At 34.6% G+C, this 14776-nt stretch overlaps 1 protein-coding gene across 1 annotated transcript in view; it reads right to left on the reverse strand.

Moving 5' to 3' along the window:
- LOC101576031 (NKG2-D type II integral membrane protein) overlaps positions 1–14557 on the reverse strand; it is a 16607-nt gene extending 2050 nt beyond the window's left edge. Inside the window, 7 exon segments of the mRNA XM_023710768.1 lie at positions 7104–7207; positions 7513–7664; positions 8016–8051; positions 8258–8350; positions 9897–10004; positions 13254–13358; positions 14502–14557. Coding sequence (XP_023566536.1) covers positions 7104–7207; positions 7513–7664; positions 8016–8051; positions 8258–8350; positions 9897–10004; positions 13254–13314 — 554 coding nt within the window. The 5' untranslated portion in view covers positions 13315–13358; positions 14502–14557.
- Between the last annotated feature and the right edge of the window lie 219 nt (positions 14558–14776).

Consider the following 14776-nt stretch of genomic DNA (forward strand, 5'->3'; position numbering starts at 1 on the left):
ACTATAAAAGTCCCTGGAAGAGACAGCTTCCCGGGGAACTACCCCCTCGGGACTCCCTCCTGTCCCTCTCGTGGACAGGAGCTTTCTTTCTCTCAATAAATATATTCTGCTCATAACCTCCGTTTGTTCCTAAAATTCATTCTTCGGTTTTAGAGAACACAAACTCATGCAGGTCAGGTCCAGAGATCATTTTTCTCTGTCATTTGGAGGTTCCCTATATGGTTTGGAGGTCACTCACCCGAAACCAGTTTTTCTCCCTGTATCAAAAGGATGAAAGTGTATGCAACTGTACTCCATAAAGGAATGAAACTAAGTTTTAAAATCCATATGTAGAAATGGTACACATTTAGAGGAACAAGATGAGAGGTATATACTCTCTTTAAAATAAATTAAAAAATAAAAAGGACAAGAAAAAATTAAGGATTATTGAAAGCAAGAGCTAATGTTTAATTATGGCTCAGTGGAATAAGCACTTCCCTGGCAAGTGCAAGGGCCAGAGTTCAATCCCTGGTTCTGCCAAAAAAAAAAAAGAAGAAGTAGCTCCAAGTATATTTGGCAATATAAACAACAGGTTTGACCATAGCAATACCTAATATAACAGTCATTGTTAATTTTGTATTCTTGTTTTGAAATTCTGTACCATTTGTATTGTTGCAAGTTGCTTTGTTGTTGTTGTTGTTGTTGTTGTTGTTGTTGTTGTTGTTGTTGTTTTGGCCAAACTGCGGATGAATTCAGGCCCTTTTGCTTGCCAAGGAAGCACTTATTCCATTGAGCCATCTCCCTGGCCCAGTTGCTTCGTTTCTGCCTTTATTTTTGCTTTTGTTTTTGTTTTTACTCCTTGACATAAAATATTTTTTAAAATACATATATATGTAATGAACAAGCATGTATGTCTTGGTGTGTGCTTCCCTTTGTGTGGTGTGTATTTCATGAAAGACACCTATATTTATAGCTATATATCCTGTCTATCTCTGCATATCTTATTTGTCTCTTTCTCTTTTCCTCTCCCTTCTCTCAGAGATCTTTACAATTTGGAGTTCTACACTAAAAATAATAATTGTGGGATTTTTCTCTTCCAAGAACAGGTCAGAACTAGAAGACTCAAGAAAAAGTGATGATGTCTCTTCAATAGGAAATTGAGCAAAGAAAGATCATACCTTGATATTATCTGTATATTAAAAAGCAAAACTTTCCATGTAGAATAAAAACAAGTAGCCACTATAAAATAAAAAGTCTAAGAGATTTTCAGTATCTGCTCTGAGAGTGTCTCAATCTAAGAAGGTTAGAGGCCCATTCTTTATTTTTTGTTCATGTCATGACATACCAATTTCTGCCATGCTCTGTCAAGTAAATGTTTATTTTAAAAAGAGTAATAAATGAAAACAAGAGACAAGAAAAAAATTATCACAGGACTGTCCTGCTACAATGCTGTATAGGGTTAGATTTTAAACTTCTGTGTAAAAATATGTAATTGTTAATTCCTATTTTTTTAAATATTGTTTTATATTTTTAATTTTTTTTTCACATTCTGTAGACTTAAAGGTTAACATATCAATACTTGATGGAAAATACCTGTTCCATGTTAGGCCTAAAATGTTTGATATTCAGACAGATGGTGAGATTAAGTTCAACTGTCTATGTTGCAGGGTAATAACAATAAGCTTCTCTTCTGGAAGGTTAACAACCTAAGTTTGCAGACCAAAAATTAGAGAAAAATAAGGGCTGCAAGAATAGCCAACATTTTTTCCCTAGCCTTTCAAGGTCAGTGAAGATTCAGGACATAGGAGAACCTGTACTGTAACATCATGTAACTCAGTTTTGTCCCAAATTTTCTGATCAAGGAGATTATGGGGCCACACAGGAAACTGATTGACAATGTAAAGTGTGCCTAAGGAGAGTCACATGGAGAGAAAACATTCTTTCAGGCTTTCACAGAGAGCAAATTGGTCAAGCAATGGCCATGACTCATCCATATGGCTGACACTCACAAAGGATCTACAAACTGTGGTACAGAGTTTCAGGATAAATCCTGAGGGGATTTGACTGACCTTATCAGATACAAAAGTTACATTTCTTGTTACATAGGTCTTGCTTTTTCTTGGTCTTAACCATCCAGCAGAAAAGTATAAAAACAAAGTACAAAAAGTAAAGTCATATTAATATGCTGATCTGTAAAAGGCTCAAGTCAACCACTTTGGACATTGCGAGTATTACAGAAAACCCACTACTATCTTGGACTATACTGGAATATTTTGCTGAATTCACCTATAATATTTAAATGACAATGGAATACCCTTCTTTGACAAAACTAAAAAAAGGGGATACAAATGAATAACCATTTTATATCTGTATATTCAAAATAGTTATGACAGATATACAGCTGCATTCTCTTAATTCAGTGAATAGAAAGATTTGTTCTAATAGTGTTGTGGACAGGATACCATGTCTGCATCTTATACAATGAATAACCACTAAGACAACAATATGTAATGTACTAAGTATTGAAATTGTACTCCTAATCAGTTTTGAAACTGTCTCATTGCTATCTATTTTTCCATAAAACTATTTTTAAAAAACAAAAAAAGAAAATACAAGTTAATGTTTTGGTACATGAATACACTATATATTGAGCAAATAAGAGTAGTTAATATATTTCTTATCTCATGAATTTATCATTTTGCAATCCTATAGCACAACAGCTAACAATTGTATATTTTAAAATAGCTAGAAGAGAGGTTTTGGAATGTTCCTCAGAGCAAAGAAATAATAAAACCTTCTTTAAAAATTTTTTTCTTCCTGTGCTCCTTTGATTTCTTTATCTATTTTTCCCTACAATCATCCTTACACTTCTGCTAGAGTCCTGATCACACTGAGTTGGACTTAGTTTTTATAACTGTTCTCTGCCTGGAGTTTGAGGCTGGGAAGCAGTTAGGGTGTAGTCTGCTCCAGTCATACCTGCCCAGTCCCTGAAAACTCAAACTGTGCAGCAATATTCACTATATAATCAGAAATTAGTCTGATAATGCTGTAACAATGCCCAATTCTATGACTTAAGTGAGTAATTACACCCTCTTTCTGTTTCTTACTAATAATTGGTAAAAATTAGTACCTGATAATATAGAATTTTGAAGAGCAGTTATGAAAGAATACATATAAAATGCAAACAAATGTGCCTGACAGATAGGAATTGATTAACATCACAATTAATGTTTATTGCTTTTATAATTGCAAAATTATATATTGAAGAACCTATTATATATTTGAAATAAGTATTTTAAACTGTTATAGTCTAGAAAATTGGCTTCTTTTGTTACATTGTGAAACCCAAGACAGGAAAGGCAAAAAAATTTTTTGTTGATACTTGGGCCTGAATGGAAAAGTTTCTTAGCAGAGTAGTGATTGGCCACATTTTTCAAATGAACAAAATGACCTGTTTGGGGAGTTCCCCTAATATTCACCCAGAAGATTAAGATTTTTTTTTCAAGAGTTAGAGAATGCTAAGGTGTTGCTGCTTAGCCCTCACAGTGTAGCTGTCCTGGGTGAGAACGAGTGAGATACACAAAAAGGTGATAAGGAGATCACCTGAGACTCCCCAAAGAACAATGTAACTGTCAGCCACAGGAGACCAAACTTGAGATGAAAGAGCTGGACAGAAAACCCAAAGACATGCGGAAGGATCCTTTGAGTATTCAGCAGAGTGCAACAAAACGATTTAATGCTTGTGTGCAAGATTGCCGTTCAAAAACTGTCAGAAAGGTCATAGGGAGCAGTAGCTGGTTCTTACCTTCAGTCGGAGGCATGCTTACTACCAGCCGTATCATAAGACTCATATTTCATAGAGATTTTAGGAAACAGAAAGAGATTCACAGATAGAAACAAAGATCTAGGAAAAACAGTGAAAATTTAACAGGTACTAATGTTTTACTAATTACTAATAAGAAACAGAAAGAGGATACACGAGAAATAATGACATCAATAAATAAATTATATTGCTTATTCATTATATAAAGCACTTGAAATATAATTAATGGATTAAATGAAATGAATCACACTATACTGTGAAATTAATAATACTGTACTGTAAAGTTTATAAATGTATGGATAAAGTAGAATACAGTTTAAGAAGGGAAAAACAGAAGGGTACCACGGCAAGAAGCTTGCACATGGTGATACGTCAATGAATAAACTAAACATATATGCAATAATCTAGAATAACTCTAAAACCAATTAAAATGTGTAGTATTTTTAGTAAAGAAGAGAAAAATGCTAACACAGATTTAAATATATATGTTTGGTTGTTTTAATTTAAATGTATTTGGCACAGGGTTTCACTATACAGCTCAGACTCATGGTGAGCCTTCTGTTTTCGGACCCAACTCTGGGATTTAAGCATGTGCCACCACACTCGGGCTCAGTGGTAGGCTTATCACACCCGGGGATGGGGCTAGCACAGCAGGTGGTGCCAGGGTATGAACCCTGTTCCAGGCTTAGTCGACGGAACTATCTCGCCATCCTAGATTTAAATATTTTTTAGAAAAACTATAAGAGAGCTTGGAGGGTGCACACACTTGTAATACCAGCCCTGGGATGGTTGAGGCATCAGGAGTGCCATGAGTTCAAGGCTAGCCTGAGCTACATAGTGAATACAGGCCCATGTGAACTATAGCGGGAGACCTTATCTCAATAGACAAAAAAAAAAAAACCTACAAAAGACAAAAAAGCAGGAGTAAATACCAAGAGGAACGAATAAAAATAAATAGCAAGGTGATTTAAACTTAATCACATACATAATGGTAGTGAATGTAAATAGCTTAAACATACCACTTAAAATGCATAAATTATCAGATATTATGCATAAAGTGAACTTCAACTGTACTCTGCCTGCAGGACATTCACTTTCAACATGAAGTCACTCATAAATTAATATAAGAGCATGTGAGTTAAAAATATATACCACATAAATTTAATCAAAATGTTATTTGAGTAGCCACATTTATATTAGAAAAAGTAGAATTTCAATGCATATCACCTTAAGAGTTCATTACTTAGTGATTTAAGTTATAAAATTATGAAGAATATATAAATTTTGAACTTTATAAAACTAAAAACAGAGATTTGAAATATATGTGACTAAAACTATCTGAACTAAAAATAAAAACATATCTATAATTATAGTACAAAGTATTAATACTTCCCTATAACTGATACCTTTATGAAAAATAATCAAGCAAACAAAACCAAATCTGCAGAAAATCAGAAGAGATATGGAAAACTGGAGTAATACCCTTATGTAACTTGATTGGATCACTATTGATAGAACATTCTGACTTGGGGTGGCTCAGTAGTTCTATAAAAATAGATGTGGAACAGTTTTAAACACAGATTACAGTTTAGTTCACAAAACTAATTTCAGTAAATTTAGGAGGTGTCAAGGCAAACACAGTAAAGTGACCAATATGGAACATTAGAAATAATATCACTTGGTACCGCAAAAAAAAAAAAAAAAAAAAAAAAAAAAGAAATAGTATCAGAGGGGCTGGGGAGATAGGTTGGTGGTCTGGTGGTCTAATTGCCTGCCTTGGAAACACAAAAACCTAAGTTCAATCCCTAGTACTGCAGGCTGTGCCTACCCCACAACCCCCGGTGTGCCAAACTGGGCATGGTGGTGCATGCCTGTAATCATAGTGCTGGGGAGGCCAAAACAGGAAGATCACTATGTATCTGAGCTGTGAAAGAGAGCCTGTGCCAAATAAATAAATAAATAAATAAATAAATAAATAAATAAATAAATAAATAACTTTTTAAAAAATAAGTTAAAAAATAGTATCAGGAGTGGCATCACTGAAATGGTATTAGAAGAATCCCTGGAAAAGTCTCAAATGTTAGAAAATATAACACCCTTTTCAATCACGCATGAACTTAAGAAAAGTGTCAAAGGGTGCTTGGAAGGTAGTATGAACTGCATTGAAATGAAGACACTATCTGAAAACATTCAGGAAGGTCGGTAAGTGATCTCACCTATTACAGTGTATCATAACAAGAAAACTTCTATTAGAAAAGAATGTTTCAAATGAACATCTCAGCTTCCACTTTAAGAAACTAGGAAAAGAAATCATTTACCTTAAAGTAAAAAAGAAAGTAAATAAAGAAAATCAGATCAGAAATTCAATGAAATAGAAGATTCAAGTGTAGATAGCAGATAATGCATATAACATGAGCCACTGCACTGCCATTCACTAGGAAAATGTATGTTAAAATCATGGTACGATATGAATGTATATCTAGTAAACTAGCTAAATTTTAAAAATCTTGATCATAACACATGTTGGTCAGAATGTGCAGCAACTAGAACTTTCATACACTGGTAAGAGTAAAAATTTATAGTTTCATGACAAGTTTTGATAACAATTTGGGCACTTTCTTACAAAGTCAGCCATATTTCCTATCTATGATATCACTTAATTATTACACACAAGCTTTTATGTAAGAGAAGGCTCATTTTCACACAAACACTTGCATACAAATGTTCACAGGAAACATCTGTATTTATAGTAGTTCAAAAAAGAGAACTAATTAAATAGATATCAGCAGACTAAAGGACAACCATGATGTGCTATAGTCATAGAGCAATGTTGCTCGTGAATAAAAATACATCAATGCTATTCATGTTTTGAGATGTTAACCACTTTGGTGTTAGTAATGGTATCATCAGTGTGTACATTTGCAAAACCTTATCCATTTATGCACTTTCTCTATGGTCAGTTTCTGCCATGTCAATTATATCTCAACACACTTGATAATAAAAATTAAAGGAATTAGTAATCCAGTTTCAGTATCTCATGTGTGAAATCCTCCTGCTGTCAGATCTACTTTGCCCACTTCTTAGCACGTAGTAAGCAATCTATGCTACTCAGTCATGCATTATTGGTAATGCCTGTTCTGTAGCACTGTCTTCTCAATTTAGAGCTTAAATAATTTTTTCTAAATCTCTTTGAATAAGGAAATGCCTGGGACTATGCAAAAGAAAATACAATTGATAAATGAGTACAGGGATAATTTAAAAACAGATCCACAGCAAGAAGCCTAGTGGTCCAGAGACTTACTGATCTGGTGAGAGAGCTGAGCCATCTTCCCAGTGCCAGGACCTAGTCTGGGGAACTTTGATGAGTCCCATCCAATGATACGACTTCACCAACTTAAGGAAATCCTGTTTGAAAGCACAAATAAGTGCAAATAAGATCAGTGCTCCGAAAATATAAAGGTAAAGCTATAAGCATTCTCTGTTCTTTTTGTAATGGAGGAAAAAAATCTATTTTATGCCCTAATTAGCATAATCTGCTCCTAAGCAACACATGCACAGTATCTGGAATCTCTTAATTTCAGTACAGGAAGATTTGGTGTGAGCAGCAGAAGGTCGAAGTCTTAGTGTTTCCTTGCTTCAGGCTGAGGTTGCTGTGAGTTAACGCATCTACTGAGATTGAATTAAAAAGAAGATTGAATTAAATGCTCCACCTGTTCCACTCAACTGTAGATCTTGAGGAGACTGGAGTTTTGAGACAGACAAGAAGCTTGGCTCTGATACCAGTTTTTGCTCTCGTTAAAAAATTGGTAGCAGCTGTCTCTATAGCATATCCAGTTCTTAGGGCATGGGCCACAGTAACTCTCTAGAGATATATAGAAAATGTACTATTATTTCCCTTCATATCTAAACAACAGCAGATTTAACAATAGAGTTATGTCTTTCCTATAAAATTCCAAAATTCCAAGTAATTAAATCTTTGCATAGCCACACCCAAAGCCCCATCTCCACATGTTCATGGAAAGGCTATTGCCCAACAGTAATTTTCTACTCTTACAAGTCCTCCTTCATTGCTAAAAAATATAAAGCCGCCATGATATGTGGACAAGAATCAACTATTCATTTTCTTTATTTTAATGACATTGGGTATACACTATATCCCAGTAAACACAGATATGAAAACTTTTGCTTCAAAAGACTAAAAAAATTCACTTACCCACTGAGGGAAATGAAACTCCATGGAAGACTAATGCTATAAAAATAATTATAACTATTAAAATTATTATATAAGTATCGCTAATAACTTATAGTTCAAGCACAAATAATTGATACATTTCTAGACTAATGCCAAAGACAGAAATGTTAATTTCTCACCGATGTGCTTTTGAACACTAGTAAAAGTAAAGCATTGTAATTGTCTAATTATACATTGCAATCTAGTTCTCTGTTATAACTCACAATTGGTGAACACAGCAGCACAGACTGCTAACAGAACAAGGGAACGGATCACCATTACTATAGTAATGATACAGCCAAGAAAAAATAGAGCCCCTGTAAAAGAAAAATATATATAAGAACAAACGAGAAAGGTTTAAGGATTCATATTTCTTCATGCTTCATGTAAACCTTAGTGTTTACCTATTTATGAGGACATAAGTACATTTCTGCCTTCATTGTCTTTCCCAGAGCAGGTTACCTCAGCACTTTACAAATGATTAACAGATAAGATTACAAAAGTGATATTCCCACCTATAATTCTGTACAAGTTCTCTAGTTATCTGCTAAATTAAATCAAATTAATTTTTATTATTTTATGTAGATACAATAAGTATAGGCAGTTTCCTCTACCATGTTCTTAAATCATATTTAAGAAATGACACAAATATTCCATGAAATTTGTTTCAATGCAGTACGTTGGTAATTAGGCCATATCATGATATATAGAGATGTTAAGTTTTATAGTAGTTGCACCATATTTCACTGATATCTGAACAAATATTAGTGGCCGACTTTTATTTTTTAATAGTTCAATTGCCTATAATTTTTTGTTTTTGAAATGATACATTTCATACTTACCTATGCATATTTTTAAGTTTTTCTAGGAGAAATGCTTAGAAATTTCTGTGGTAATTACTGAGTCAAAGGTCATGGATATGTTCAATTTTTACAGTGATGGAAAATTTCAGTTCAGAACAATTACACCAATTTGTATTGTAGTGAAAACAAGATAAAAGTATGACTGTTGCTTCTTTATCAGAGTAAATATTTTATTTTATTTTATTATTTTGTATTTTTGTACAGGGTCTATAGGGTCTCGCTACACAGATTGGACTTGTAGTAATCCTCCTGTTTTCAGCCTTCCAAGCTCTGGGATTATGGGTGTGCTTCACCACGCCCAATCTCAGTTGTTATCTCAGCACGCTCTGCCTGGTACAGCCTGCTGGGGATCAAACCCTGGTCCCCATACCTGCCTAAGCAGGTGCTTTAGTCTGCTGAGCTATCTGGCCGGCCCAGAGTAAATGTTTTTTACATGTTTAAATATGCAGTTTCAGTAGGTAACATTTTCAGTTGTCATTTTATATTTCCTTAATAGATGAAGGTGGTATACTTATTTCTCTTGGGCATCAGTTTCCTCAGATTGTAATACTAGTAAACTGACTTGAAAAGAGACATTTGAGTACCTACCTATCTTCCCTATTAGACTCAGAAGCATTTCTGTAAAGAGCAGTTAGGTCCTCTCATCTATACATTTAACAATATAATTTCTGAGAGTTCTAGGATTTTCTTTTCTCCTATTTCTTGTTCCTATTTATTCTTCGTTAAAGGAAATGACTCAATTATTACCTAAGTCTCCCCTGTCCTATTGGATTGATTGTGTTAAGTAATTTCATCCTTCACTTGGGGGGCCTGAAAAAAGTCCTAAACACTAACAAATTCTAATTTTATCATATATTCAAGTTTACGTTAGAGTAATTTTCATCTCTCTGCTTCTGTCATGAAAGTAAAATAAACTCAATGGTTGTCACTGATTTAATCGTATCAGTTCCAAGAGTCACTTCAGTACACTGAGAGATAGCAAGTGGAATATTCGACTTACCATTTTGCCTACACGTGCCTGTAAGCAGTGTAGATTTATGTTTTTGCTTTTGTCTAGAAGTATCGAGAGTTACTTGCTGAAGACTGTAATTTTGCGGGTTTTTCATCTCTGAAATGAAACAGTTCAAGCCAATGTGAGTTCTGTCATTTCAGCCTCTTAGGCCATAATACTTCAGCATTCAATCTGCTCTGACTATGAATATACATCCCACCAATGTCGTTTGGAGGTACAACGAGGGTTCCTTTTTAAATTTTTGATTCATTATGTTTTCTCTCTTTTTTTTGGCGGGGTGAGGGGGTTGGAGGTTGGTACAAGGGATTGAACTGAGGACCTTGCACTTGCCAGGCAAGCAATTACTCCACTGAACTATCTCCCCAGCCCTCATTGTGTTTTCTCAGCCTTCATTCTTTGCATACATTTTAGTTCCATATGCAAAACTGGCATTTTAAGATGTTCTGTTTGGAAAAAGCACTCACCAGAAGCACCTGCTTCTGACCAAATGAGCAGCAGGAGGCAGTGTCTGAAGAGCCCTTAGAGGATTTCCTGCCAATGGAAGTTAGCACGTTTCTGGCACTGCCCTCAGTTTCTTACTGTGATAGGCAAAGTAATTAAAAAAAAAATCTCAATAGGAATTACCAAAACCATTTCTCTACACTCCCTCCAGTTTAACATACAGAAATGGTCATTATTTGAGATAAAAAGCTCACTCTTTGAAAAATATAAAAGTGATATTTATTTGTTAGTTTGATCTAAAAGCTGTTTTCCTGATTCTCTTTTGCTTTGGCTGTTTCCGATCAGATTTTATTGGTAAATTTTTGGTATCCACAGTGATCATATTCATTGCAGGGAATTTGTACCTGGACTTGATATAACTTGATTTTTTTTTGTTCCCCCAATCTCCTGAGCTCCCTTCAACCCCTCTTTCCTCTCCATTTACAAGAGCTTTGTTTCCATGTTTTCCTTCCTTTTGTGGTTTCTTCTGACTTGTCCCTTTGCTTTCCCCTTCCCTGCTTGCCCTCCCTGTCTTGCTCCCCACTTTATCTGACATTTTCTTCTTCCTGTTTCACAATACCTATTACACATTTTGGGCCATACTCACACTTTTGCTTCCTCACACCAGAGAAACAAAGTGGTACTTACACATGTGTCTGGTCAGATTTGTTTCACTTAAGAGTATAGACGCAAGGCTCAGCCATTTCCTAGCAGTGGCTCAACTTATCTTTCTTTAAGGCAGAGTACTACTCCGTTGTGTAAAAAAACCCACACCTTTATCTGTTCACCAGGTGATGGACATTTGGGCTGCTTCCAAGATCTGCCCTTTACAAACTGTGCCACTGCAGCCGTAAGTTTGTGCATGTCGCTATGCTATGCTGGAAAAGCTCATTTTTGCACTGTTAAATTTGTACAATATCAAAGTCTATGTCCCCATTAGTCAGAATCACCACTGGGGCTTCTTTGTCAGTCTATCTGCTTCTGTCTGTCTGTCTGTCTGTCTGTCTGTCTGTCTGTGTCTGTCTCTTCTGTAATGTTTGACAGTAAAGTGACAGTATATGAGCATAGAGACCACTAAACATATCAGAACACTATTGGCCAAGGAAAGCACATTCTCTTATATAACTAAAGCAAGAAGATCAAACCAGAAATGTAATAAGGACACCACACTACTATCTAACATATGTTCTCTGTACAGTTCTGTTATTTGTCCTAATAATATTTAAATTATTTTTCCCCAGGTTAAAAGGTAGCTTCCGACTATTGATTGCATTTAGCTGTCACTCTTTTTACCTTCTCCCATCTGAAAAAGTTTCTCAATTTTTCTTTCTATTTTTGTAAATCTTTCTTTCTTTCTTTCTTTCTTTCTTTCTTTCTTTTCTTTTTTTTTTTTTTTTTTGCAAAACCAGGGATTGAACTCAGGCCCTTGCGCTTGCTAGGGAAGCGCTTATTCCACTGAGCCATCTCCTTGACCTTTCTTTTCTTTTTTTTTTTTTTTTAATGTAATAGGTACAGGGTCTCACTATGCAGCTCAGACTCATAGTGATCCTCCTGTTTTCAGCCTTCCCAGCACTGGAATTACAGGCATGCATCACCATGCCCAGACTCAGGAGCTGGCTCAGTGCACCCAGGGGTGGGGGGCTGGTGTGGCATGTGGTGTCAGAGATCAAACTGTAGTCCCTAAGCTTGCCTAAGCGCTTAGTTCACTGAGCTATCTCGCCAGCCCTATTTTTTATTAGAACATATTAGTAATCCAGAATAAAAACAAGTACATATACACAGCAGGTTTCTACTGTGTCTGTCCCTGTTTTCCACTTGCCCAACCTCCCACTTCCCCAAACTGCTTTCTCATCTCTAAAAAATCTTTCTTACAGTTTCTTAACACCTCTAAATATCTTCGCTTTACAATATTTCATAAGTATGGCTAGGCTTTGTTATATTGATAAGACTAATTATTCTAGTCAAAAGCACTGTTACAGAGTCTATATAATTTTAAAATGAGTTAACTGATAATGTATATGAGACCCAACATTAAAATAAAGAGTTTGTATGGTAGAAAAAACAGAGGCAAAAAAAAAGAAAGCAAAGCAAAAATATCAACACATTCGGTTAGAAATATTTTTAAATAACTAAAACAGGATGAACTTGGTCTCATTACTGAAAGTTGACTGGAAATATTTAGTAAACATTTGTGATATAATTTTCTTAATAAGGGAGAACATACAAAGATTACAATAAGATCTAAAGCTTCTGCATAAATAAAATGAAAAATCTTTGTTCTGAAGAAAACAAAAAGACATTTGTATGTATTAAAATATCAATAATTTAATGAATATTTAAAAGCCTTTTATAATTGATATAATACTATATTTTTGTACCTAAAATTTATACTTTAACATTGGTTGAATGTATATAACTCAACTATTAACCTGAAGAAAAGATGGCAGATGTAACTTTCTAGATGAAGAAATTGAACGCTAAAGATGGCAAAACTCATATTGATTATTAACATGTTGGATAAAAGATACTTTAAAATTATTTACAACTTGGTTTGAGTATTTTAGAAGTATATTAAGATGAACATGATATATTTTATTTTATTATTTAATAGGAAAATGAAAGTATCCAAGTGCTCTGGACTGCTCTTCTCTCAAAGCCAGAAAATGGTAAAGATAAATTAAAATTTAATTTTTTGCTTCCAAATCCTAATGGCATTTCACTATTTCAAGTTACTTTAAATTATTAATGATTCTATAGTAAATGAAGAAATAGAGAAGAATCATTTAAGTTTTTGAAGACATGATTTTAAATAAAATCTATATATTTTAAAGATACAAAAGCAGACCCACACACTGATGCACATACCCAAGCTGTGATGGCGGCTCCGATCACAGGTCATGCCTGCCATGATGTGGTGATTGCACATCTACCCCAGGGATGAGTCAAGAGTCTTCCACCCACCAACATGCCCTGGAAAAAATGAACTTGAACATTAATTTTTTATGGAGTATTCTGATGAAAAAATAAATATTTTATTGAAAAGATAGCACACAAAAAATTTCCACAGATAACATAGCTTTAAAAACCAAAATATGGTCCTGCCCCAGGGCACGCTGAGCCAGCCACCTAGATTGGGCATGGTGGTACACGCTTGTAATCAAAGCACTAGGGAGGCTGAAAACAGGAGGATTTCTATGAGTCCTACCTATGTAGCGGGACTCTGTAGACCCTGTACTAAATACAAAAAAAATTAAATAGAAAAACAAAATGTGGAAATAATTTATATAAGGCAGCCTAAAATAATTCTATAATTTTTCTCTTGTTTAGGAGATAGGAGGTCAATTATTTTAAAATGCCCAAAGTATATGAGAGATATTTTAAATTCACCTGCATTTGGAAATTTAATCAAGGATATCTGACAGCATTGATACAAAATAACAAAAGTAGTTTTCTGTTTGTAACTTCATCTCATTTTGTGATAATTGCTTTCTTTTCAAGATAATCTCAGGAAAGATAAAGATGCCTTTATTGGACAATCCTACCCATCACATCTTAATCCTACTTTCACCATGTCAGCACTATTGTCAATAGCAAAAAACGATCATCAACATCATAAAAAAAAACCTCATAGATGTTTATTATAACTAATATTTCACAATGTCTAACACAGCCTTCAGAAAAAATAGCTATTTGATAAATGTGTCTAGGACTTAGATTCAAAAAATAAAAACTACTCATATTGGATCACAGTGTTTAAAAAAATGGATGCAACTCATTTCCTTATTCCATCTTGTATGGTACGTATTTCAAAAGAAAATGCACGCAAGAATCCACAATGAGGCACAATCTTTCTAATGCCCAATGTGAAGAATCATTCACAGAGTTATAATTCCAGACAAGCCTTGTTCTTATGGCAACATCATAACTTCAGATTCTTCAGTCTCCTAACTACTTATCACTGAATGCTGTGATAAAATACACCTCAGAAATGGTGAGAATTCTTGGCTATCAGCATTCCTACTCAAACACTTAAGAAATAAATAGAACTACCTTACAATGAAAATATTTTCTAACATGAATTGAGCATGAAACACAGCCTCCCCCAACACACACCTGATTAGAGAAGGAAGATTCTGAAGATTCTGCCTCTGGTGGATAAAGGACTTCCTCAGAACTAAGCACTTTAGACAGAGACTGAGTTCCTAATTTAAAGCTGAAAGTAAAATTGTCTTCCTGATTTCCATCCCCAAAAGGAAAATTATTCTAATTGTTTCCTGTGAAAAAAAAGTGTAATACAAATCGCAGCACTTTCATCTTACAGCTGCACGGAGTTGTCTTATTTGGAAAGTGAAGTGTGGCTCCCCATTGATTGGTATGTATTAGTGTCT

Source organism: Octodon degus, unplaced genomic scaffold (genome assembly GCF_000260255.1).
Source record: "Octodon degus isolate 3935 unplaced genomic scaffold, OctDeg1.0 scaffold00018, whole genome shotgun sequence".
Lineage (NCBI taxonomy): Eukaryota > Metazoa > Chordata > Mammalia > Rodentia > Octodontidae > Octodon > Octodon degus.